The 27,960-nt window shown below is 32.8% G+C and overlaps 1 protein-coding gene across 1 annotated transcript in view; it reads right to left on the bottom strand.

Moving 5' to 3' along the window:
- LOC144446349 (endoplasmic reticulum membrane-associated RNA degradation protein-like) overlaps window positions 1–27,960 on the bottom strand; it is a 37,872-nt gene that overhangs the window by 6,730 nt on the left and 3,182 nt on the right. Inside the window, exons 8-14 of the mRNA XM_078136099.1 lie at window positions 27,461–27,563; window positions 27,007–27,036; window positions 26,622–26,690; window positions 25,342–25,778; window positions 21,550–21,789; window positions 20,969–21,082; window positions 11,993–12,152 (exon numbers count right to left, since the gene is read on the bottom strand). Coding sequence (XP_077992225.1) covers window positions 12,023–12,152; window positions 20,969–21,082; window positions 21,550–21,789; window positions 25,342–25,778; window positions 26,622–26,690; window positions 27,007–27,036; window positions 27,461–27,563 — 1,123 coding nt within the window. The 3' untranslated portion in view covers window positions 11,993–12,022. The remainder of the gene's footprint in view (window positions 1–11,992; window positions 12,153–20,968; window positions 21,083–21,549; window positions 21,790–25,341; window positions 25,779–26,621; window positions 26,691–27,006; window positions 27,037–27,460; window positions 27,564–27,960) is intronic.

Below are 27,960 nucleotides of genomic sequence, written 5' to 3'. Positions count from 1 at the left end.
TTTTGGTTTGTTTTTGAAATAGTACTTTTGTTAGATTCTTAGACCCGTATTCCAAATTGTCTATTTTTAATTATATTGACTTTGTCCAAAATGAGTAAAGTTAAATCTATTTCTTTGACATTGCATAATGTTGATCTACACAAGATGATGGCATTATGTATAATGGTCCATACTTATCACAGCAAAGTTGGATCATAAAAGATCACATTTCACATTATGCATAATAAATCTCTGATAAAAACAGATATTAGTTTGGGCTTGTCACATATACAGTGTAGACGAATGAAGTTTCAAATTACAACTTGAATATGAAGCATTAGCGATATTGATGCCATTCCATTTGTTATGTATAAGTTTTATAGGCTGGTATAAAAGTAAAGCATTACAAAATTGATGCCTATGCTACATATGAAATGCCAAGGTGAAGCTAAAGTGATACATATATCTCACTATCTGCAAGGATTCACCTAAAGAAACACAATGAAAATAAGAATAGGGGAAAAATAATGGCTGAAAAAAGAGATCAAAAGCCTAGGGCTTCATTATATTATTCATAGGTACATAAATAAATGTTACGAAAGAAGACACTGAAAGTTGGCATTGATGGATGACATGCATGTTTGATCTAGCTTATGAAATAGTAGATTTGAAAGATTTCCTACAATTACACAGAGACATTAAACAGAGATGTGAATACTTTCGGGGATCTCACGTGAGATTTCTGTTGGTAGTTATGGAATAGTGGCATTATCTGAAAAATTGTTATCGCGGTTAAAATTGACATCTGAATATCAGATCTGGTAAATTAAGAAGCAGAAATTCTAAAACAACACAAAAGGTAAGCATAACCGAATGAAATTCAACATTGAAAAACATTGTCTATTTGTGTCTCTTTTAATAGTCTCCTATACCATCATTACAAATAGGAGATAGGTTACACACAAATTATTGATTCATTTTGAGAATAATTATCCACAAGAATATTTTGAAAATAAAAGGTAACTTTTTTCAAAAGCAACACAACTGTACCAATCTGTCCACAAAATTTAATCCATTTTGGTAATTATACAGAGCTATAAATAGAAGCTACTATACTTGTCTCCGTGGCAACAGTACCTTGACGAATTACATATGACCAAATAGATAACATATCTATCGGTGAATTAGAAAGGGCACAGTTTGTAACTTTTAGGAAAATTTTGAGAAATTGCTGAGAGCATACATACTACTGAATTCATCGATGACCTTGAAAACTTTTAGCTAACTAAGATCAGAGAAATGTAAATACACACAATAATTCAAATCTATACTTTACAAGTGGAGGTTAACAGTGTCTGATATTAAATACATCTTTTTATATATAAACTAAGTACAAAATGGAAGATCAGTACATTTTTAAATGCTTTTAATAGTAACAAAATTATGTATCATGGTAAAAAAATGTGATGTTGAAATATCCTAAAAGAGGTCAGAATGATGGAAAGCAAGGTTAATTATCTGTCTTTTAACAAAACATACATGAAGTGACTCAAATTGGACATTTAGACAATCGATATTGAACCTCATAGGACAAGAAAAGTAGATGATGACAGGAAGAAGGTAAAATTTACCAGCCATCTGGCTTTTTACCAGTAACCCTGCCAAACAATGTTCAACAAATTACTTAAATCTGATCAGGTTTCCACTCGTTTCACAAGACCTTGTATTTCAAACCACATTGAAATGGGCTAAATGTAACATCCAGTTAAGTTACACTTTGAAATTGACTGTATTGATAACCTACATTAATAACTTTTGATAAACGAAAGAAAGAATTTACATGCTCATGTAAAAATTTCACCGTCTACAGAAGAATTGCCAATGTTTAACTTCAAGGAGCAAAAATCTAAATCAGGTCCTTGACAGTTTGTTTTCTCATATATCACAATATGCATGCATAGAGGACCACTGCAGTCTTGATGTTATTCTGTTAAACTCACAATGAGTATTTGATATTTTGGATACTAGTAATATACCGGTACCACAATATGCATGCATAGATGTCTACTGCAGTCTTTATGTTATTCTGTTAAACTCACAATGAGTATTTGATACTGTTATATAAATAATCCTGAATAAAAATAACCCAAATTGAAACTTTATATGGTCACTTTTGAAAACTGTTTATTTTGAGCATGATACCAATATTTCTATTGTCATTGATATCCAAAATTAATGATTTCACAAAATAATCAAAGAATAAGTAAACAGATGGCAGTTAAAATAAGACATGGTTTCCTTCTCTCACTTGTGGCTATATATGACATCCTAGAACACTGACTATCAGTTGCTAGACAGTTCCTGCACAAATCTATTGGTTCTTGTAATGTCTAAATTACACAAGGTGATCTGTGAGTAGGAGGATTATGGACACGACAGGCGTGATTGGTAAAAGGATAATTATTGAAACTAAAATTGTCTCAAAAAAACATCTAATGGTGATTAAAAAGGTCATTCTGCAATAAGAAATCTGGATCAGCTTTGTTAAAGCTTTGAACTAAAATTGTACATACGGTGAAGTTGAAAGAAAATACATATAAATATTCCCTTTTAGGATAATTAGTCATGTATTAAGTTATTTTCTATCTGGTATGGATTACATACATGATCTATAACCAATGATTGAATACTATATTTACATGTACAAATGTTTCAAATTGGGTTTCTACTAGTACTACAGAGAAAATATTGTTATATTGTACATTATTAATGGAAATCAAAACACTACTTCTGTGTCCTACAGTGAGCAACTTACCTTTGTTAACAGCTGTATAAATACCATCTTCAAAGACAATTAAGTTTTACGGAGTTTGCTCGTACTAACCTCTCCTTCTCACAAGACTTCACAAAAAGAATTATTAGTTTCCCTGTTCTTGAAAGTGTACTGTTATACTTTCCTTGCTTTCATGTATGTAAGACACTATCACAAAACACCACTCAGTACAGATTGTTAGCTAAGGACTGTTCCATTGTAGTTGGGGGGGGGGGGGTGGACCTACACTTGGGAGACTAGCTGTCAGAAATCGAATGAATATTAATATTATTCATGATTGGTCCTGTCATATCTAATATCAAGCTATGAATAATACCTAAGAACTTGCATGAAAGCAATAATTAACAAGAATGAATGACTTTCTTGTTGTACTTGCAAGAAGAATTACTAGTCTTTGTCAGTCACTGATAGATTAGCAGTGAATTATTCAGTGATTCATTCATTCCAAGTTAATGCAAACTATTGTTCAACCAAGTAATCAACATCAGGTATTTATCATTTCTTAACTTACTGTCACTTGATGAAAATTGATTATTTTCGATTAAAACTACTTAAAACCGTCATTCTAAAAATATACAATCTCCGGAAAATATTGCCATTGTTAGTGTGAATGTCACAGCACAAAATATAACAATGTAGTGTATCATTACACTTTGAAGCAACAACTTATATATGATAAAAAATATTATTGAAAAACAAAATATGCATTAACCCCCCCCCCCCCCCCCCCCCAGATATTATATGAAATAGTTTCTTTACTAATTTAAATGGACATGTTATTTTGTACTGAATGTCAAGTAGGCATGTGCTGTAACGGTTACTGCTTAATCATATTTCACGTCTGCTGCAGTATTCTTGTGCGCTCAGAATCTTTTGTATGTAAGTTATGTTTTGCAATAGGAAACACAAAAAGAGAGATTTAATCAGATTGGTTCTGATGATAACCTTACAAAGTTCAATAACTGAATTGTTCTTCTATGATAATACCATCATGACAAAATGTCTTCCTCACGACACTGTCAATTGACATTTTCCACCTTATTTGAATATTTTGATATATTAAACTCTACTTGGACTAACTAAAACTTAAGATGTGTGTAAAATTCAATTTATTACAAAGAATTGATGAAATTGTAAGAGTAGTCTACATACCATAACAATTTTATATTCCTGCCAACTGACGTTATTGAGGAAATGTTCATATAGATTCAGTAGTATACCCTGTGATCAAATGAAATCACTCCACAGAGACTCTCATAACTTCTACCAGTATATGCAATCAAATCTTGTTTAAAATTGGAACAGTTCTCACTCACACCACAGTCAGTAACAAGGGAAATATTAGAATACTATGATACATGTAATATTCAGGACAACTATTTCATGTATGGTATACAAATAATAATCAGAGAAGCAATCACCCAGTGGGAAAATGTGTTTAGTTGCTTACCCTGCAGAGGAAAAAGAAATCCTTTTAAGTTCAAGAAATGAGCCGAACAACTATTAAGCTGAGTTACCATCCTATAAGTAATGCTAAAAGAGCCAAAAGCAATGCAAACATCACTGATGTCTATCTTATAATGAGTATGTCTCTAAAATAAAGAAATTGTCTAGACTATTAAAAGTTGACAGAAAAGCTAATTCTCTGACAATATAATACAAGCTTGTTTTATAGCTGTGTGTGTGTGTGTGTGTGTGTGTCCATGTAAAATATTGCTAATAGATTCAGCATTCAATTCATGTACGTATGTCTACATTATTTAATATTGTTATTTGATATCTCCTGATATGCCACGATCAGCTAGATTCATCTTTTTGCCTCTTAAACTCAGACAATGATCGATGACGCCTCATAATACCTCCCACAGCTTTATGGTAATCAAATATATGTATTTTTTGTTGTAGTTTTACTCAAAGGGACATTCAATGTGAAGAATCTGAAAACTCTCAGGATTTCATACAATGAGTATGAATATGACACCCATTATCTAATGATTTGTGGTGACTTTACTGCTGGCATAATATCAACTTACAATATTCAACAGTTTTTCTTTGAAGTTGTTATTGCTAATGAAGCAGTTCTTTTCATAACTTGTCAATAATTTCTGCCTCAAACAATATTTTCCAGATAACAAACCGTTATACCTCTCTTGGCAGAACAGCAAGTTACAGAATTTAACCTTATTTGATTTCTTTAAAAGTTAAATCTTTAATTTGATTTCTTCTTTTATCCTCTTCTGACATTTATAGTCTGTAAAAAAACCTTGTCCATCATTTCTATCACAACACATGCAAGATGACAACTTTATCTATGTCATCTGTTTTTAGAGTTTCATTACTACAAACTAATTTCAAACAAGTCTGCAATTACATATTGATTTTTATGAGCTTATATACTCTCACTTATTAAATGCTTGTTCAAAGAATAACACTTTCAATACTGTTGCCATGTAATATCTACTTTTATAGTAAAATCAATGACACATTTGTCTGCTACTTTTCTGTTTTTTTTCAACTGTTATTTCAGCTTAGGGCAATGTACAAAGTAATGAAAAATCCAATAATATATATATGTTTTTGAATTGGATGTTGCATTATAAACATGATATTGTTTGTTTTGTATTGTGATCTCTAAGACATACCGGTATTATGTATTATATCGATTCAGTCTCTACAAGATCATGACTGTTTAGAAGCATGATATTGTAATTTACACTTTGTTTATATAGAACACTTTTAATACCATGCGACTGGACTGTTTATTGTCATATTCTAGGAATCTCAGTTAAATTCAACATTTTTTTTAATTTGATTGAGACAATCTTTATTGTTTGCATTCTTAAGAAATAATTTGTGTAAAATACTTAAAACATAAAATCTTGAATTTCTGGTGAAATCATTCTAGTGAATAACAGAATTCAAGCAATCATCAAGTCCCATATATATCCTTTGCTTTGTACGACAGTTTTACAGGAGTGGTGAAAAATTTGCCTTACATAAAAAGTTCTATTTTGATAGTACAATATTAACTCATATGTATATATACTCACAGTTAATTTTAAGTTTTGATGTACTATTCAACCCAAGCTCCTACACAGCGCTACCGCAAAAAGTCGATTTCCACAACTTCCAGTCCAACTTTCCAGTAGGGGCCATATTGGATTTTGTCGTAAAACCATAGCATTCAAATACTAATTATAAACATCATATATAAGGGCAGATTAGTTCTTAAATAATACAAATATGAATTACCTTTTCTGTTCAGTGAAATTTCTCTATCACTAGAACAATTTTTGGAAGATAAGTAAAGGAACAGTGGTTGCTGGTTGACATGCAGACTACTAATTTTGTGTGTATATGCTGTACTAGCTTTATTTGGTGGAATTGTTAATAATCGTAATTTAATGACATATATTTCAGAATTGAGTCGGTTTATTTTATCAATAAACTAATTAGTATTACCACCATGGATGTTTTAAATCCTCTGTCAATCGTCTTTAGTTGTATGCAAATATCGTGAGTTTATAGTGATAAAATAGGCCTTCTTTAGGCGTTTCGGTACCTGTACATTTGTTTACTTCTTTTTTTTTCATGATTTTTCGGGATTTGCAAAACTCAAACCCACTTCAATTTTCTCTGTTTGAAAGAAGAATATTTATTATGGCAAAAGAGCACATACTCTCAAAAATGGTCAAAATAATGATTTTTTGTCCATCTCCACTTTAAATATGCATTTTAAAAAAGTAGCAAATGTGTGATGTAAACTCTGAGGTATGGCAAAAGCACGAAAGTGGCTGCCATTGAAGGCAGTGGTGTCACTCAGATGCGTAGGAGTTTGTTCTATGTATTTCAATGGTTATGTCATACATGTCTATTTTCAGGATATGGCATTGTATATTGTTAAGTATCGTCAATTGATATTTGATGTCAGGTGTACCTAGTTCTGATGTCTGATCTCAGATGTATCTATTTCTGCTTCTATTAGTAGACTATAAATAAACATGCCATCCTAGCAACAAATTGAAATAGCTTGATGAAAAGACATCAATTGTTGACCAGTAATTTGAATATCACAACTAATCAGCTGATCTTTTCTATGAATTATGATTCACCAGGAACTCAGACTCTAATATCAGCATCAAATGGTCTTATTAGGTATTTGTTGTGAACTTCAGGGCCTTTGAAGAGGTCAAAAAGGTCAATGAATAGAAACATTTCATAAATAGAAATATTTCATAACCATTTACAGTTAATATCATCATGTTTCATCTTTCAATAATAAATCTGAAACTTAAACCTCGTGGACATCTTTTAGTAGATATTGTTATTGTTACATATTTACCAGTTATTACTTGCACCAGTGTACACATATACAAGTAATATTTGTGCATATAGAGCAATGCTAGAAAAACATTACCTACCACATACCTGTATGTGAATGAGCACACACTCTTCCATGTACACTGAATCACATGAATACATGGTTACTGTAGTATTTTGGGGGAAATTTGATGTTATTAGATATTATTGAACATCTATAAATAACATAACCCCATGATATGTAAGAGCAAGTGCCTGTGTGGGTATGGGGGCAGAGTTGGGAATAATTATTGTGCTTGTGATGTTTTCTGTTGCACTTCACTTATTGCTTTGATCTTGAAAGTGCAGATGCTGGGAACACCACAAACACTCCTGAAAATACCCAGAATATGCCACACTTGCACTCATGTGTCATGGGGTTCTGTCATACTCTCAACCTAAACAGGAGCTTTCATAACAAGATGCAAGAAATTGACACAAGTGCAATATAAATTACTTGTGAAAGCAAGGATAAAATGATTAATTCCTAATAAGAATTCATACATTCAAATATTCCTTGAAGTCCTTCAGTCAATCCTCCCATGTTACAAACATCCAATCTATTCCAAGTGTTCAACCTTCATAAAATTGTCACCATGGGTTATTCATTTCACAGGATTATTCACTTAAGGTTCCAAAACTTGTCACTTCATTTGATCTACAGTGACAATAGCTCCATCACATAGACTGACTATTGCCCATTGCATACAGTAATTATTGCCCATTGCATGCACAGTGACTATTACCCATTGCATAGAGACTATTTGCCTGTGTAAACCTCTGTATATAGTAGTAGATCCATGGCACATACAACAAATTGTGATTCAAAACACACTGAGTTGTAGCATACGAAACAAAGTGACGATGGAAAATGTCAGGTCCGTAGGGTGTGAATTATCATCGGCATCATATAACTTTTCAAAGACTGGCATGGCAATAAATTGAAGTTTGAGCCACCAAGATGCCATTGTGATGTTTTACAGTGAGATGGCAACACTGATATCTCTAGCCGTCAGGGATTTGTCAACTACTAAGTAACAATACATGTAAGGCAAAGCTTGTGAGATGACAGATAAGTCAGCCACTCAGATACTATCATGCTACTACATACTTCCTCTACAAAAACTACTCAAAACTTTCCTATGATCTTGTAATACTCAGTTTACTCTATAAAATGTCTAGCAGCAATAAACCACACAAAAATATTAAATGAAAATATTCAATTTTCAACTTCAAAATATATAACATTAGATATGCAGAAGAAAAGTATGTTTCTGTTATGGGTATCTGTTACAGTTCTTTGAAGTAATGCTATACATGTTAACCACTTTGAAAACTTATTATTATTAGGATTTAATACCTAGTGTAATGTCAATAACTGTAAAATATTATCATCCTGTTCATATAAAAGTTGCAATAATCAAGGTATTAAATATTACACCCAGTCTGTCAAATTTTGTAATTTTGCTTTTACCTATCATGATCCTGAGTCATCGAGAAGAATGCCTATATACCGGTACTCCATTTTGTCTTTCACTATTTATGCTTTATACTGACATGCCTAAAGCGAAATTTGAAAAAAATCATCTACCATGACATGGAATTGTATGCAACAGTAACTTTTGACTGCTTGGAGGTACGTAGAAAGACTGTATTTTCCAAAGAAATGAGAGGATGCACTCTCTGAAAATCACTCAAAAAGTGTTGTTGCCACATACCGTAGGTAGCATGCTCTCTCATTACAGTCGATGTTTTTGATACTGTAGTGTTTTTCTGATTATGTGAACATAATCACACATTGTATGTTGATATTTGCTACACAGTGTTTCTTGAAATGTAATTTCAGATTGGAAATACTTGTTAAGTTTGTCAAATGTACTACAACATATATTAACCGATTAGCAAAGTTTTTAAAAAAACGCTAATGTATCACAGAATCTAACCTTTGAATGATCTAAATTTAAAACTGTTTTAGAAACCATCTAGACTTAACTTAAGCTCTTAAGACCACAAGCACTTGAATCAATCTGTCTACTGAGAAGTCTTCGTACAAGACACACTTCCCTCGAATACGTTACTTCTATGTGAGTAAATGGTGACATGATTTTAAAACAAATTCATGGTAACAAATAAATACAAAAAAGTCTCTGATATGCAGGAAATGACTGAATTTTCATAATTGACCCTGAAGGTCAAAGTCAGGACAAAGGTCAAGGTCTCAAAAGATATTGTACATTTAATAACATGGATAGACACTTGAATGGAGTCTCCATGTATCAAAGTTGAGATACGCAGTAAATCATTATTGTTCACTACAAATATGGCCACCATTTGGTTATAATTTCTAATGTCGTGTAGCAAAGGGACGTGCATATGTCCCATATGACATATCACCTTTGTGCCAGGTTTGAAAGAAATGGGATATTGCATAGCTGAGAAATTATGTTTTATGGATGGACAGACAGATGCAGACTCATAGCCCATTGTAAGTCCTCCCTTTGGGGGAATAAAAGAATAGTATTTATTGCTGAAGTATGAGTATTTTTTTTAATATACAGATTGATTCAATTGTCTGTGCCTATATGACTACATACACCATAAATCATTTCATTCCCTGCCAACCAAGAGCCCATACATCCCAGGAAATTTCTTTTCTGTCCATGGTATGGGATAATATGTAATGTGATGCCATTCCTGATATAGATGTTCATTGAAATGAAGGATGATGTCAAAATGCTTGAATGTGCAATATACGGATGTTATAAATGTCAGTATCTGACAAGTTTCACACTACAATTGTTTACTTTTCTGTCTCCACTGACCATTAAATACACAGTTTGATTGGTTTACCACAATCCACTTTAGTAGTACATGTTCTATGACAATCAACACACATATATATATCTATATCACTGTCATGGTTTGTTCCAATTTTTGCCTTGTATGACATTTACATGATGGCTAGTCATTATATGTATGTAGGCACTCATTATTAGTGAACAACATTTATTACAATAGCCCACTCACTGTATTATACCGCTGATGATGCTAATGAGACCTTGGCAAAAATTTGGGATTTGCTTCCAAGAATTGTTTTGACTCTGAGTAGAAATTCATCATAAAAATTACATCTTATTATGTTTGTAGGGATTCACTATTTAATAATGTACAATATTCATTAGGATTGCCTTGATAAATCTGCAAATTATGATTTATACGCTTCTTTCTCTTTCAGGCTTGTGTGATGAAATTGCTCATTAATTCCATTCCATATGTGTAACACATCATATCTATTCCCAAGATGGATGTAGCATTATACAAATGTTAATATATTCAAATAACAATAAACTACAGTGTTTGCATTCATGTCTCATTATCTTCTACCCATGGGGAGAAATCCTATATTGTGGGTGTGAGTACAACTAAGTGCTGAAGGAAGTTTGCTTAGTTGAGTCTATAGTGATTCTAATATCACTGCCAATTTCTTTGCAATTACAGTACAGTATTCCAGACTGTAAGACATCATTTTAACACTGCAATTATTACAACACACTTCTACTTTGTTGACTTAAAATCTCTTCTTGTTGCAATTACAAGAAAGTGTCGAGAGTATGCCTGAAATACTGACCTTATTCTTTTCCCAAACAATCATAGACACTCAGAATTTGAAAGTCAAAATGAGAGATATAATGCAATAGGTAACATACAATTCTTCCCTATTTGACACTAGATTTTCCTGTACTCGTCTCACAACATATGTTAGCCTCTGATTACTTTTATAGCAGAATTTAATAAAATCTGTAGTATTCAAGCAATGAATCTTATATCACAGAATAATGAACTGGCCTAGTGACTTATTTGAGGTTAATTTCTAATATTTGAATAAATCATAATAAATGTATCGGTGAATTCTATAATTCATCACTAAAGATATTAAATTGTGAAGGTATTATCTTGTCATAGACAAATGACAAATATGAAAGAAAGTACATGTAAATCAACACAGACATTCTCATGAACAAATCACTAGAAATCCAACATACAAAAAAGTTACAAGAATGAATCTGTCTAGCCATTGGGGGGTGGGGGTGGGTGGGGGGTGGGGGTGGGGTCACTCTATAATTTGTGAGGCATGTACAGTGCATGCTATGAATATGTATGATAACTGTTACCATTCTCACTTTAACCAGCACATCTTTTAAAGATATAACAAAACCATCACAATAATGCATTTTGTGATTTTCAGACTGCTAGATTTCCCCTAGCACCCAGTCAATAAATAATTTATGTGTTTGCTTTCAGGACAAAAATCACTATTCTCAATTTTATCATAGTTACAAGCTTGGTATAAACTAGCAATCATACAGTTACAACTCCAAAAACAAGATGGAACTTTTAAAGTCAGATGTGATCTGTTATCCCCAAACTATACAGTATGTAACATCTGCACGAAATGTATAAGCGAGGTGAGCTGTTTACAGTTAATTCTACTATAATATATATGCAGTCACGTTTTAACAAAACTTATGACTGAAATTTAAAAAGGAAAAGAAAAATGGTCATGGCATGAGGTCTTTAATGATGATATGGTAAAAGATTGCCAATAGAAAGAGTATTATAGTCTTTTTATAGAAGGTTCACAACCTGTATCATGATAAATGGTCAGATATATTTCATTTGATACGTAAAAGAATATATACAACAATTGAAATAAAGAAACAAAGTCTGTCTTTTTTTTTCATATCTCACCTTAGGTTGCAATTACTACTGAACTGTTAGTCATAAATTCATTAAACAAATTTTTTTTTTTATTGTTCATACCTTCAATATACCATTGGTCTTCTTATTTTTTTAGCTATAAAACTTGTCTGTCTTGTGGACAAACTCTTCTGTCAATGTACAGCTTTCATCCCATTTGTTTTTCTCAAGTGAGGTTAAAGTTGCCAAATTTTCAGTGTATTGAAGAACTCCTTTCAGATATCTGCAAAGGAAATATACAACAGAATTAAAAAAAAAAAAACTCCCAAAGCTGATTGATATGTGCGAAGTTAATATTTAGTATTAAGTTAAGGATATGCATTGAAACAATAAAGTAATGCAATAAGTATGCAACTCATGCATAAAATTAACTTTCAGTATTTGAATAATTTCACCAGAGATTTAATAAATCTTTTATTTCAGTGTAAAACATGAACTATTTTCCAGGGAAAGTCATGGACATAATTTAGGAATTGATGGGTACAACTGTCTCAATCACGACAGGCAAAAGAAGTGCTGTTATGGCAACTGCAATGTTGTTGGACAGTTGTCATGACAACACTTGGACTATCTACGTGTCATATGACCTTGTTGCATAGCAATCATGTCAATAGCAAAAAAAAAAGATGAAAACGTGTCAGAGAAAATTTAGAGCATATTTGAGTAAACAATAAGGATTGAAGACAGCTGAAATTAATACATCAATTTATTTGCTGTCACTTAGACAATGTATCTGAGTATGTGTGTTATACTGTTAGCAATGGTGTTATCAGTCACGATGAACACTTCATATGTCTCTCACACAACACTTTCAATTCATTCTATCTGTAGTATATCTACTTCACAAGTAATTATTACTTAATGTAATATTTCTTGTCAAAGTTATATGCTGAAGAATTTTGATGTAATTTTACAATCTAGCCAGCTTAAACATATCAAACTATTATAAGCACAATATGTTACCTATGAGAAAACATTCCTAAAATTAAAAGAAAATTAATTGATTTTAATGACAAATAAATTATCATGTCTCTACTAGACATCATTCCCATACTCGTTTTTTCTCTCTCAATGTTTATATTTTGTAAATCTGACCTTTTATTTGACATGTATGAACATTCATGCACATAATATTAACAAGAACAGACTACAGGAATGGCCAAAATTAATAATTATTAATACAATAAAATATAGAATATGACCCCATGCAGTTACATCAACATCATATTTTATTGTTCCCTCTTGGCATTTCAAAGTTAGATTTTCACCTTTTATATGGGAGATATGATGACATCTAAGCTATCTTTCGAAGTTAGACTTTTGCCCTTTATATGGGAGATACAATGACATCTAAAGCTAGGTTCCAGGTGATTACATTGACATTACTTTCCAATTTTAACACTTACGAACATCTCCAGAAAGGTTTTCTTTATAATGAACATGCCATTAGGAAGACAACTTACCTGTTTTTTTTATGAGGACAGTATGCGTCTAAAAAGTTTGCACTATATGTTGTCAAATAAATGATAAATTACCTTTACTATTAAAAAGATCAGCCATAGTGATGTAGAAGTTATATTTATATAAGACGTAGCTATTTAAAATAATAAAGTGTATGATATTGTAGCATGCCCAAAGAATGCAGTCAATTCAAAGGCAAGTGATTGCTTTAATGAAAAGACCTATCTTGCACAGATCTTCTGAAGTATATTAAACTCTGTGGGGAATACTCTTCACTCAAATGACAATGTTAACATTGTAAGTGCAAAATTTCCCTATGTAATGAATTAAGTATATGCTACAATCATATTTTAATCTCTTTACCAGTGCCATGCCAGTTGCTTTGTAGAATGTAATGACATAATACTCAGACACACTTTAATCACTGACTAGTCACCCTGACTTTATGTATTGAATGTTGTATACATCAGAAATGTACATTGCTGGAAAAACCCTCCAATGAATGTGTAAAGTATGCAGTATACTAGATTCACAGTATTTAAGATGTATGATAAAAAACATCCCTGCATTGAGTATGGTTATTCTTCGACAACAACAGTCTGTAATCTAATACTCTCTCATCCAAGAATGATGAAAAATGAATGACTTGAGTAAATAAATAATGAATGTGAATTTGACATTGCACTTTATAGGCCTTATCTGAAGTGTTTGACATATAAAATATTTGTGAGTTAATGATTTGTTTGTTCTACATATAATACATCCAGGAGCGTGTATATAGTAAAATATTTCATTTATCATGGTATTACAAAATCTTGTGTAATGTACTCTTTGAGTCTGGATGCCAACTATGGTTTCTAACCACAATCCCTCAATCAGCACAGAAAGTTGTTCATCCAATCAGTGAATCCCAGCTGCTATAGTGACATAAACAGTGTATAAGTAGCATCCTGAGCTGACAAATATACCATATTTGGACATTACATAACTGCCCAATAAACACTAACTTTATGAGGGACTGTGTTATTGGTTAGAATTGTGTGATTTATTAACAAAGACAGGATGACTGTATGGGTGGCTGTGGATGAATCTTAAATTGCATCTCAGGACTTCTGGAGCAACGACTTTGACTAGACTGTGAGTGAAGGTATAAATTGTAACGATACTGTAAAGGAACTAGGCTATGTTTGAATGCAAATCCACTTGTGAATTTCTAGAACTGGAGACAACAGGAAACGTTCAGTCTGTTGTATCTAATGACAAATCCATGTATTCACTTCATGAATAGAGGTAGAAAGATGTGACATGTTCATCAACACCTCAATCAAGATATACAGTCTACAAGTATTTGTTAAAGTACTCCATTACCAAATAATGCTTCATTATGCAGTGTACTCACTGTCTGAAAAGTGTCACTTACACTGTGACATTTACATAGTCATGGGCGCCATTTGCAATCAACGTTGTCTATATACAATTGTAATACACACTTGGTATAGGGTACTGTATTCTCAAGAACAGAACTTTCACAAGTGTCAACAATAAATGACACTGTTTTTATAGCATTTCAAAGTTGATTGAATAACACGATACAATAAACTAATACTGACAATCATTAGAAAATACATCACACATTTATCACCTGTCATTAAGTCACTGTATTTTGACATTTACATCACACATAGATTCTATCACCTGTGTTAAGTCATATATGGACTGTATTTTGACATTTACAAGTCACTTAAAAGTTAAAGGTACAGTATCCATATCAGTTATTATATATATATAAAAGACTTTCAAAACAACTCTCTTTTGCTTTATATCTCAAAAGAGACTCTCACTGATCTACAAAAAAAACCCTGGTTTCAATCAGACGCTAAGATTACGACTGTTACATACACATACCGTACAGCCAAACTTAAAGTGGATTCAATAACTCCACAGCTGATATTACACAATGTAGGACTTGTTCACTCCTGTCTTTGTGACTTGACCCCATGACAGGTACTGATATAACAGTAGAATGTTGATGCTATACATGTTTACTATACATACCCATACCTCAAATACCATACTTTAAACAAGCCTTTTGTATCATAGACTACAATATACAATTCTTTAAAATTCAATGTATATAGTGATGCAGTTGAATCAGATATAAAGCTGTTATTATCATACAGATCTGATGTCTGGATGAATTTTTGCATCACTAGCACAAGTATATGGTTGCACATTAGTGAAATGATGAAACAGCTTAGTCTACTTTTTGAAGGTGTCCATGAACCGGTTAAATCTTTACAACAACCTACATAAAGAAAGTCATACCTATAGAAATGTGAAGTGTGAAATGTAAAATATGTTTGTTATGGCTATGTGCAATTTTGACTGACTTTGGAAAGTGATTGTGGGGGTTCTTTTGTTAGAGATGTTTGTATCAGTATCAGTATTGAGGTAATGTCCTTGACTTTCTTCAAAATGGAAGTCATGAACGAAGTCATAGGGATTCACAGTATGAATCTTTGATGACAGCATATTTGTGCAGGCAAGGTGGTAATGTTTATTACATGCCATTATGACAGTTATCAACTGTTCAGGCAAGGTGGCAGTATTTTATCACATGGCGTGTTATGGCTATTAACTGGTCAGAAAAGGTGAGAGTGTTTATTACATATGGCATGTGACAGTTATCAACTGGGCGGAACATGTGACAGTGTTTTATCACATGGCATGTGATGGTTATCAACTGGGTAGAAAAGGTGGCATCTTTTTTTGCATGCCATATGATGGTTATCAACTGGGCAGAAAAGGTAGCAGTGTCTTATCACATGGCATGTGATGGTTATCAACTGGGTAGAAAAGGTGGCATCTTTTTTTGCATGCCATATGATGGTTATCAACTGGGCAGAAAAGGTAGCAGTGTCTTATCACATGGCATGTGATGGTTATCAACTGGGTAGAAAAGGTGGCAATCTTTATTGCATGCCATATGGTGGTTATTAACTAGGCATAAATGGTGGCAGTATTTTATCATGTGGCATGTGATGGTTATCAACAGGGCAGAAAAGGTGGCAATGTTTTATTACATGCCATATGACGGTCATCAACTGGACAGAAAAGGTGGAAATAAAATGCTATATACCAGGTTATAAATAACCTCTGCATGTCAGTGTACTAATATTTTTACATGCTGTATGATGATAATTAACTCTGTAGGCAAGGTAGTTTAGCTTTTATTGCATGATCTATGGTGTATATCAGTTCTGTTTGCAAGAATGGCAATATTTATTTCAAGGTCATGTGAATCTGAATCTTTTATTTTTAAATTAAAAATGATATTTTCAGTTCAAGACTCGAATCTTCATCTTCCATGGGTTGGAAATTTGTTTCATACTGACATTAAAATTAAATTGTAGGAGTGTTATCCCTTTCTAACCTGCATACATATGATGTCATTGTTACCATAGCTACAAAGCTTTCCTGTCTGGTAGGCAGTGCGACAACAATCCCTGAATCTATTCACAGAATTTCTCCAACAGTAAGCTGTTTGTTTCATCTATGGCTGTAAAAAGCATATTGTATACACAAAGTTATATACAAAATTTCCTTTTCAGAGAAAAAAATGCATACAAATTTGAACTACTCTTTATGATTGTCTTGAACTGCATGTAATGTGTTGTTCGTATATATAAATTGTCAATCAACTTAATAACAATCTTTTTACATTGACTTCAGATTTACTTATTTCTTTGTTCCATTCATCCCTACTTGGACATTGTTAACCTCTAAAAAACCCTCTACCAGTGCCATCAACAAAAATATCAATACTGTAAAAAATTACCGTACTTATTTCCTGTAATTTCCCTTTTTAAATTTAAAATTAGTTTTATTCTTGTCAATGCATACTTAGTCTATTGTTCTGTTCATGTAAAATCATTCTTTTCATTAAATGTACAACTTCAACTTCTATCTTTTATACTTTTTTGGTGAAAAAGGGTAATACACTGCCATTTTGGAAAGTGTTCCTTCAAGTTGGCACATTCATCCCAATTTTTCAGTTTAGACCAAAATATCAGCTTTTCTGAAACTACTTTGGCTTTTTATTTATTTTCTATATTACTGGCTTTCTATTATAAAAATATTGAAAAGTGCTGAACACGGGCATTAAAAAATTAAAAACCACTCAAAAATGAACCAGCTCCTAAAATTTACCACATCTCCATTGTATAGGTTGTATAGGTGATTATTATTGAAAGGTCTGATACAAAGCAATACAAATTATTGAAACAATCATTTTTATATGGTTTACCACCCTGATGTATACTTTCGAAGTGTCTCAATAGATTGGTTATTGATTTTTACTGTCTGGATGTAATCTTCGTGAGGTACTAGTACTTTGGGACTGACACAAAATACCTGTTTATTGACATATTCCTACTTTCACCAATATGACGGTGTACTACTCATCATTCAAGTGCAGAAAGACTTCAATGCTCACTGTGTCTAATATCTTACCATTACTGACATGTACATGCAGTTGACAAGCTTGTGTCAAAATCATTTTATTTAATCCTATTTTTAATATTCTTTATTTGAAAACCAGCCTTAAAAATATGGCACTTTACAAACAATACACGAGTCGAGTTTTCAAACTGCAGACAAAATGTCTTACTACCTATTTTAAATCAAAGACAAGTTTCCATTTTTAATAAATGACCCAAAGCACAATTTTTTTATTTTTTTTTTTATAAATTCTTTCAATGATTCAATAAATTCTCCTCAAAGGAGAGAGTATCCATGAATTCTTGATTAAATTCATAACTAAAGATAAAAATGTTATGAGTTTGAATGACAACTAAATACACCCTACAACCTATAATGTAATATAGTTGAGGACTGAATTGTCTTTTGATTCTGCATTTCTTCGCACCAAATTCTATCATTACTACATTTGTACATATGTACTGTTAAATCATTTTTATTCTTTATAGAATTCACATAGTTATGTATTGCTAGGTTTACAAATACAATAAAAAACAATCTATTTACCACTAAATTACATTACAAGCAAAGAGTCTAGGTATCACATCAAATTTTAGGATAAGATTTTTAATTTAGTGACATTTCAAACATATCACTGAACTAACTGTAATCACATCACATCACTGAGTTAAATTGAGTGGCTGATCCAGGGACCTTATAATCCTTCCTATCATATCAAATATTTAGCAAGAAATTCAGTCGCTGATGTTCTAACCTTGTAGTGGAAATTAGTCTAGTATCACATCAAAGGACTTTAGAATTGAGTAGCTGAGATGTAGAATGTCTTGTCTTGGCAGTAAAAAGTGAATGGTTATAATCAAGCATTGGTTGTCAAGCACTGGTTGTGATAATGCAACAAGACAGAACACTTGATTAAAAGCCTTGCACTGGAAGACAGGCCTGAATACTAACAAGTACATTAAAAATCACTGCTGTCTAAAAATAACCCAGTGTCTCAATTATATCCAATTTACTTTAATATTGACCATCAAACTAATCTACAATGATTGCACATGTAAGTTTACAATAAAGTAATGCTTTCATGTCCTTAATCTCAATGTACTTGTATGATTAGTCGCCGTCTGAGGAAAGACATGGACAATATATGCCAAATTGTCCAGATTAGCTATCGTATTGTGGAATGTCAAACAATACAACAAAAATTACAAATTACATCTCTTGTCTGAGTCAGAAATTCATCATTTTAGAGTAGTTATTTAAAATAATCATGGTTTGTTATCCTGTATGTTTTCTGACATTTATTGATTTAATGTCAAAATAAGTTGATTGTCAAAGTACTAGCTGTAATAGTCTAAAAGTACTAGCTGTAATGGTCTATTTTTCCATATAGTCAAAGAGTGTTTTGATTTTCATAGTACTAGCTAGCAGCTGTAATAGTCTGTTTTTCCATAGTCTATTAAGAGCCTACAGCCATTCATTCCACTTCATTGACACTTTCCATTGCGAAGCTATCTTGTCTATGTAGCAGCACAGATTATATGAACTGAACACGACTTTGCTAAAGGCAGATTATCTCTAAAATCTATGACTTTGTTCATTCCCGAAATCCTAATAAAGGAACTAAAATCTATCGCTTCGTTCAGTCCCAAAATCCCAATAAATGAACTAAAAATCTACCAGTGACTTTGTTCATTCCTGAAATAAAGGAACTAAAATCTATTGCTTCGTTCATTTCCAAAATCTCAATAAAGGATGATTTAATATTCATAGTCAATTCAATATGAAGATTGAAAACATAATGGAAATCATAATTTCTTCGATAAAGGAAAGATCACAATACTGTACATGCATTAAACATTAATAATAACACATCAGTTTCAAAGAACTGACTTTATAGACATAAACGTAAATGTACTTATTTTTTCCCTCAAACCAAGATTTGTCCTGATTTTATTCAAACTACAATTCTGATAAATTTTAATAATTTAATCCTACTACAGCTGTCATCATACCTTTACTTGTCATATTCACACCTTGTTTAAATGTGATCAGTAATTTAAAGCCCTGCTCAAACTAAGAATGACGTATGTAAGTTATTTTGAAATGACAATCACGCACACATTACACATTTCCTGATTACATATGCCTTTAGCATACACAATTCATTCTGTTCATTTCCACTTTGGTGTACTTACCCAGCCCAGATTAATTTGTCTAGAATTAGTATGATATGAATAAATTAAGCATTTTTCCAATATCAAAAAGATATTAACAATAATATCTCACTCTATTATTGCATAACATTGATAGCTTTCACATAATAAAATATGTTGATTTTTAACCTTACTTTAGTGGTACTTGTAACAAGACTAGAACACAGACAGCTTTATGACAAGACTGATCAGAGTTGTCAGCCATAGGTTAATTTATGATTCCTAAATCCAGGAAATGACTGGGAAGGAAGACATTTACATTCCAAAAGGAAGAAGAGTTACCGTGATGACAGGAGAAACCACCTAGCTATGATACAAGTACTTGACATTTTTATATATTGTAGACACATTGGACAGACATGTTAAATTTGGTAAAATAGGAACTAAAACACACTGTACTGTATTGTACTGTACTGTACATGCAAAGAACAGAATTTAGGTAAAAACAATCCAACTTTTTGCTTTACTTTGTAAAACTTTATAATGTAAACACTGGAATTACTAAATGTTCTATTTCAAACCATACTAATTTTCCAATTCACTGTTCAAAATCATCTCCCTTTATGAGACAAATGTACAGTTTTGTCAACAAAGTTGATTCAGATCATAACCATATTGAAAAGGAAAGAAAAAGAAAATGACAAAGCATACTTTGTATCTGAGATATATATCCATTGCGCTATCTTGTCATTAAATAGACTTGAACTTACACATCGATGTTTACAAGCATGTTTATTACAATATGAGCTAATTTCAAAATCATACACGAACGGATCAACATGTTCAAACAGAAAATAACATCCAAGACATAGAATGGGAGATTTGATAACTAAATGAAAGAAAGAATGAAAAAGAAAAGACTTACTTCAGAAGATGTTGGTAGGTCTTTGCAGACAACTCTGGAATAGAATTGACGGTGCTGAGCTGAGTTATCACTAACAGGGACAACAGTCGAACGCCAGATGACAGGCAGGGAATGCTACAAAAAACAGGAAAACTCTCATTTCAAACCTCAATGCCTGTATCAGGTGCATGATTCTGTATGGAAAACTACTTCCTGACATTAAGTACTTCATGTATGCCTTTTAGTATTGATATGTAAATAACATTATGATGTCACCAATCTAAGAACCAATCACATGCTAGTTCCTAATGATGACATCACAATCTGCCAATCAAATATCTTGAACACCTATACTTTGAGTTTTCAGGTAGCACTGACCTGTTTGAAGTGCTGCAAGGCATAACTATTACTGTAAAGTGTGAACAATTTCACATTGTCATACAATTTAAAAATTTAGACTTTTAATGACTACATTTTTCCTACATTGTCAAAATATTCAATGAAGATTAAATGCAAACTGAGTCTTAACTTTGTCTATTGTGTACCTTTCACATTTACTTTAAGTAGTGTCAAGCAAAATATTATTCTGAAATTGATAATACCTTTTTAAACATTTCAGATAGTTGTTTCTTTGTCTTGATCTTAACTCCTTTCTTTCCCATTGTTGAAATCTGGTTACAGCGACATCTCTAATCTGATTGACAACTTTGATTTCTTCAGATACGATATGTCGAAGGAGTGACACGATTTCAAGTTCGCGTCTGGTTTGAAATAATGTTTTTACTCTGAGTTGTTGGCTAACAGTGACCAGATGATACAAATTATTGAATGGAAATATACATCTGAAAGCAATAACATAGAATCAAATATACAATATAAATATTATAATCCTTAATTTCATGTCCAGAACTAGTGTGCAAGAAACAAACAAAAACTGATAAAAACTACTAACAATTTTTCAAAAAACACTGACCAATTTTCTACAGTTGTCACACTTCACTTGAAACCAAATCCAAGAAAAAGGTGAGATTCATTTATTCAATTGTTAACGATTGAAAAATATTGTATGATAACTTAGATCAGTGATATATTTTTTAACCATTACAATTACTGTTGCATCATTTGTTTAAGCCTGCAGACACATAATCATTTATACTAACATAATGACTTTACACATATTCCAAACACACTGGTTGGTTAACAAGTCATTGATAATGACATAGTCCCCGCTATAATTGGGTTTTTAGGAATTATCACTACTCTGATCACGCAACAACATTTGTGAACCTAAAACAAACATACTTAGATATGTTGTGTGTACTTGTTGGACATGGAATATGCCTCCAACAATAAAGGATTGGTTGGGTATGGGGGATCATATCATGATGAAAATGGAGTCTGAGTTATGGCTTTGGACATGGAAAATTCACAAACAAAATGGCTGCCAGGCAGCCATATTGGATCATATCACGACGAAAATGGATATGCACATGTATGTCATAGAACACTGTCCTAATACCAACTTTAAATGAGATCTGTTCAAGCATGTCTGAGTTATGGCTTTGGACATGAGAATTCGCAAACAAAATGGCTGCCAGGCAGCCATATTGGGTCGTATCACAACGAAAATGGATATGCACATGCATGTCATAGAACACTGTCCTAATACCAACTTTGAATGAGATCTGTTTAAGCATGTCTGAGTTATGGCTTTGGACATGGAAAATTCACAAACAAAATGGCTGGCAGGCAGCCATATTGGATCGTATCACGACGAAAATGGATATACACATGTATGTCATAGAACACTGTCCTAATGCCAACTTTGAATGAGATCTGTTCAAGCATGTCTGAGTTATGGCTTTGGACATGAAAATTCACAAACAAAATGGCTACCAGGCAGCCATATTGGATCGTATCACAATGAAAATGGATATGCACATGCATGTCATAGAACACTGTCTTAATACCAACTTTGAATGAGATCTGTTAAAGCATGTCTGAGTTATGGCTTTACACAGGGAAAATTCGCAAACAAAATGGTTGCTAGGCGGCCATATTGGATCGTATCAAAAAACAAATTGACGTGCATATGTATGCCATAGTATGTTGCCCCTGTACCAAGTTTGAAAAAAATCGGTCCAGGCATCTCCAAGAAACAGCTGCGGACGGACGGACGGACGGACGGACGGACGGACACACGGACGCACTGATGCACGGACGGACAGACGGAACCCAATCCATAAGTCCCCGTTCCGGACTTCGTCCGCGGGGACTAACAAGCATCAATGTGCTCGAAAAAAACCACATGACAAATCATATATACATGTGGTATTAAAACCAATCGAATGAATAAATTAAATTGTTTTGTTTTATAATTATTATTGATGCACTTCTAGTAATGAATGTTTCTGATAATGTTGAAGTGACAATAAAATGTTAACTGTTGGCCTTTAGATATTTACAATATATGGTGTGTGTGTGTGTGTGTTTTGCAGCTAACACAGTAAACTCTGACTTTCAAGATATGACAATTTGATTGATATCTCATCATATTTGACATTCTATATATAATTAATGATTAAATAAATATGACTTCATAATGTCAATATAATTGACATTAAAGGAGCTTAAGGGAAGATACATTAGAAGATGAACTGTGGGTTTGTGTAAGACAGTCTGACTGTACAAGGTGTAAAGCTAGAACTTTCTGAGATTATGATTTAGGTATTCACACATTTTTTACAAACATATTTTCATCAAATCAGTAACTTCAGAAATTTTTGACAGAAGGCTCACTAATTCCCAAACTATATCAACTCTGAACAAAGGTTTGTGAAGATGTGGGTATATAAAAGTACAACCCTGATGCTTAAACAATAACCAGCTGTTAAAAGAATGATTTATTTGGACATTTCCCTTTTTTTCTAGAACTTTATTGCAATGTCTCATTGCCTTTGTAATTCTGCATACTTGGAAACATTGTATTCATCAATGAATAAAACATATTAAAATATCATCAGAAATTGTCATGTGCATCCACTGCCTGAAGTCAGATGTTTGCATAATTACATTTTTTGTAGTTTTACTCTTGCTTGTTTTATATTTCTTGACAGAACTTACTGCTAAGTCTTGCATGAAATAATTTTTTCAAAATACATTTATACATCAAATACATATTTTATGTTCAATGAGATCACAAAATACATTCTAGGGTCAGGAAATTATAAGGGAACTTGCAAGATTTATTGCACATTCAATACATTTTGTCACGAATGCACACAATACATTCTAGGATCAGGTGAAATGAAATGAAAACATGCTTGGAGACTTGAGCAAGTCTAGCATTTTATCACAAAATGGGTAGTGTAACGTGCTGAAGCATGGGAACTTGAATGAAATACACCTATACTATAACCTTACAGTAATATGGTAAATCAGGAAATAATCATTCAAACAAACAGCATACTATGGTGTTAAACACACACCCATTTCATCATACCAACTTACAGGCTTTGAAAAGGTATGAAAGGACGCTAATCACCACCATGAGACATGTTTTTAGCATGTGTTTTAGGAAAGTAAACTCATCATGAGCAGTAATGCCACACAAAATTGAAGATAAAGAAAGAAAGAACAATGACTTGATGAATGTAAAAATGTAAAAATGTATTAAGCATTTCCTGCTAGCTCCCCAAATGCTGGGTTTGATCCTAGAATATATTTTGCGCACTCATAGAATGTAAAAATGTATTAAGCATTTCCTGCTAGCTCCCCACATGCTGGATTTGATGCTAGTATGTAGTTTGTGCACTCATAGAATGTAATAAACATATTAAATATAAAATAGTCAAGTACTAGCCATAGCTCAGAACATGGCATGGGGGGGGGGGGGGGGGGTGAAAATGGATATGCACATGTATGTCATAAAACACTGTGCTAATACCAACTTTGAATGAGATCTGTTCAAGCATGTCGGAGTTATGGCTTTGGACATGAAAACTGCGCCAACAAAATGGCTGCCAGGCAGCCATATCGGATTGTATCAGGACGAAAATGGATATGCACATGTATGTCATAGAACACTGTTCTAATACCAACTTTGAATGAGATCTGTTCAAGCATGTCTGAGTTACGGCTTTGGACAGGGAAAATTCGCAAACAAAATGGCTGCTAGGCAGCCATATTGGATCGTATCATGAAACAAATTGACGGCATATGTATGCCATACTATGTTGCCCCTGTACCAAGTTTGAAAAAAATCGGTCCACACATCTCCAAGAAATGGCTCCGGGTGGACGCACGGACAGACAGAACCCAATCCATAAGTCCCCGTCTCGGACTTCAGTTGGCGGGGACTAATTAGTCATGTTAATTTTACCTTATAATTTTACCTTATAATATCTGTTTCACTATTACCAACTACATCAGAATGCATGTTCTTCACAAGAGTTCTAGCAATTTTATGAATGTCGACAGACAATCCATCACCACTGTCGCTCATAAGGGTTTTCTGAAGTACTTCATCACTGTTTGATGGTTTGGGTAAATTGCTCAAGTTTGCCAAATCCGTAAATAGAGTTTCTAGAGATCTTCTCAAGTATGAAACAGGGTGGAAACATGATTGATAATTTGCAGCAGCCTTTGGTATTTCCTTGAGCTGGTCTCTTGAGAGTTCAGGATTAGAATATTTCAAACAAAATGCAACTGCAGTGGATAAAACATGATTTGCAATGTTCTGAGAAATTGTCATCACATCAACTTCTCCATGACTTATGTGATCTCGGATGCGAAGTCCCTCAAGATAGACCAGTAAATCCAACAGTAACTCCTGTTAAAATATAAATACCTTAATTTCTGAATATATTGTATTGTTATTTCACCTTGTAATAAGGCCATATACATCTTGACTGTGTCATTATTTGTTCGTGTAATCTGCTGACCTACAGGACAATTGATGTCCTTTGTACACTGATGGTACTTTCAATATAGCACTGCTCCACAACCAGAACAGATAAGAAATTTCAAAGAATCATGACGCCTGTGTTGGAGTAATATAACAGATGTTTCAAATACCTTTTAAGTACCCAAAGAACAAAAGAGATAATTGAATAAAAAATGAATAATATCATACTCACATAGTCACATACTATCTTTGTTATAAATTTGTTGTTCATTTCATCACTACTATGATTTTTAGAACATGCATACTATTTAGGGTATTTTGCAATTTTTATTCTAATAAGAGAGAAAATACCTCCTGTGTCTGTAAACTAAATTTGGGGCTGAAAAGACTTAGAGTCAAGACTTGTAACTGTTAAGTTGGTATACGAAGTGCATAACTTTCACAGTAAATTCAGATAATTTCATCTTCTCAAGTCATACGATCATCCAGCTTTAATGATTTTATCTTCTTCTTCATCATCATAATTACATGTACAAATAACACCATTATCAATATCACTAACACATTATTAACTTCTTTTTATTCTTGCTAGTGTCACATAGAAATTCTCTTCCTGGCATAATAATGCTTTTCCTGGCATGATAACATTTCAAAATTATATGTTTGTATATTGTATCATTCAAAATATTTCACTAAACTGGATGATGGCTGCAATGTCTTACCACTGCCCTCTAGAGGGCGCTATATTTGACAAATGACAACACCCACCATGTATGAATCTCCTAACTCTGATACCAGGGCATTAGCTTCACCAGTTGATAAGATAGGACTGAGCATCTATGTTGCATAAAAATAAATGTATATATGATGTAACTCCAAATGATTACATGAGATATTTGTTGTATACTGATGATGATAAACTTTCTGCAATTGGTTGTTTATGGACAGTAAAAATTGAAAATATTCAAAGGTTTTCTTATTCTCTCTTTGTGAGAAAGTTTATACATATTTTATTTTCATCTCAGCCTAAAAGAAAATTTAAAAAAAACATTGAACAAACACAGCTATATATTTCCTGATTACATGCAGAAAGTAAAACTTATGAAACACATCTAGAAATTCATATAAATCAAAAACATGGATTCAATCTTACCTCATCAAATGTTGTATAGAATACAGAAGACTGAAATGTAGAAAGGAGAGTGGTAAGCCGTGATATAAGTTCAAAAAAGATAAGTATACAGCTAGGAATTCAATGTAAATCAAGTTATACTGGTATGTTTGACACATACACACTCAAATACATACAAACATTGCAATGTGTAATTGTGACAGATCTACACCTTAGTTCATACTTTAAGTGTAAATGCATGGCTGAAATAACATTTTCTTGAATCATTCTTTACCAATGGTTATATACCATGTACATTGGAATTTCTCTTACAAAGAATTTTGTACTGAAGACCAACAATTTACAATGCAGGGCATTGTATTGGATTTTTACTTTTTCTTCCCTTGATTTTTCGTTATTTGATGATTTGATAAATTCCATAATCATGAACTGTTTCATAGGTAGGGAAACTTACAAGTTGGACAATAATACTTACTTCTGCAGTTAAAACTCTCTCTGGACATTGATTAACTCTGCAAAATATTGTTCTTAAACTGTTTTCCAGTTGTGGAAGGAGAAGAACACAACACTGGCCATACCTATAGTCAAAGTAAGGAGGTGTTTGCTTATATGAACAACCAATCACAACTTACAATATACAGTTAGACATGTCTATGAATGTTCTCAATCCAGTATGAAGTTAAAAATGGAGTATTTACAATCTATCCTACTGGACTTGTTGTTTTGCATTGCAACAGTTTCACGTCCTATCCAGGATACTTCCTCAGGCTGACGGACTATCTAATGAAAGTAGTTGGTGACATGTGACAGAGGTATTATACATGTACATTTGTGTTGCATTTGCAGTTATTTCTAGAAAAAAATCTAAACATACAAAACAGAGAGAGAGAGAGAGAGAGAGAGAGAGAGAGAGAGAGAGAGAGAGAGAGAGAGAGAGAGAGAGAGAGAGAGAGAGAGAGAGAGAGAGAGAGAGAG

This window comes from Glandiceps talaboti, chromosome 2 (assembly GCF_964340395.1).
Source record: "Glandiceps talaboti chromosome 2, keGlaTala1.1, whole genome shotgun sequence".
Lineage (NCBI taxonomy): Eukaryota > Metazoa > Hemichordata > Enteropneusta > Spengelidae > Glandiceps > Glandiceps talaboti.
The sequence above is the reverse complement of the archived record's forward strand: the minus strand, read 5'-3'. Positions and strand labels throughout refer to the sequence as shown.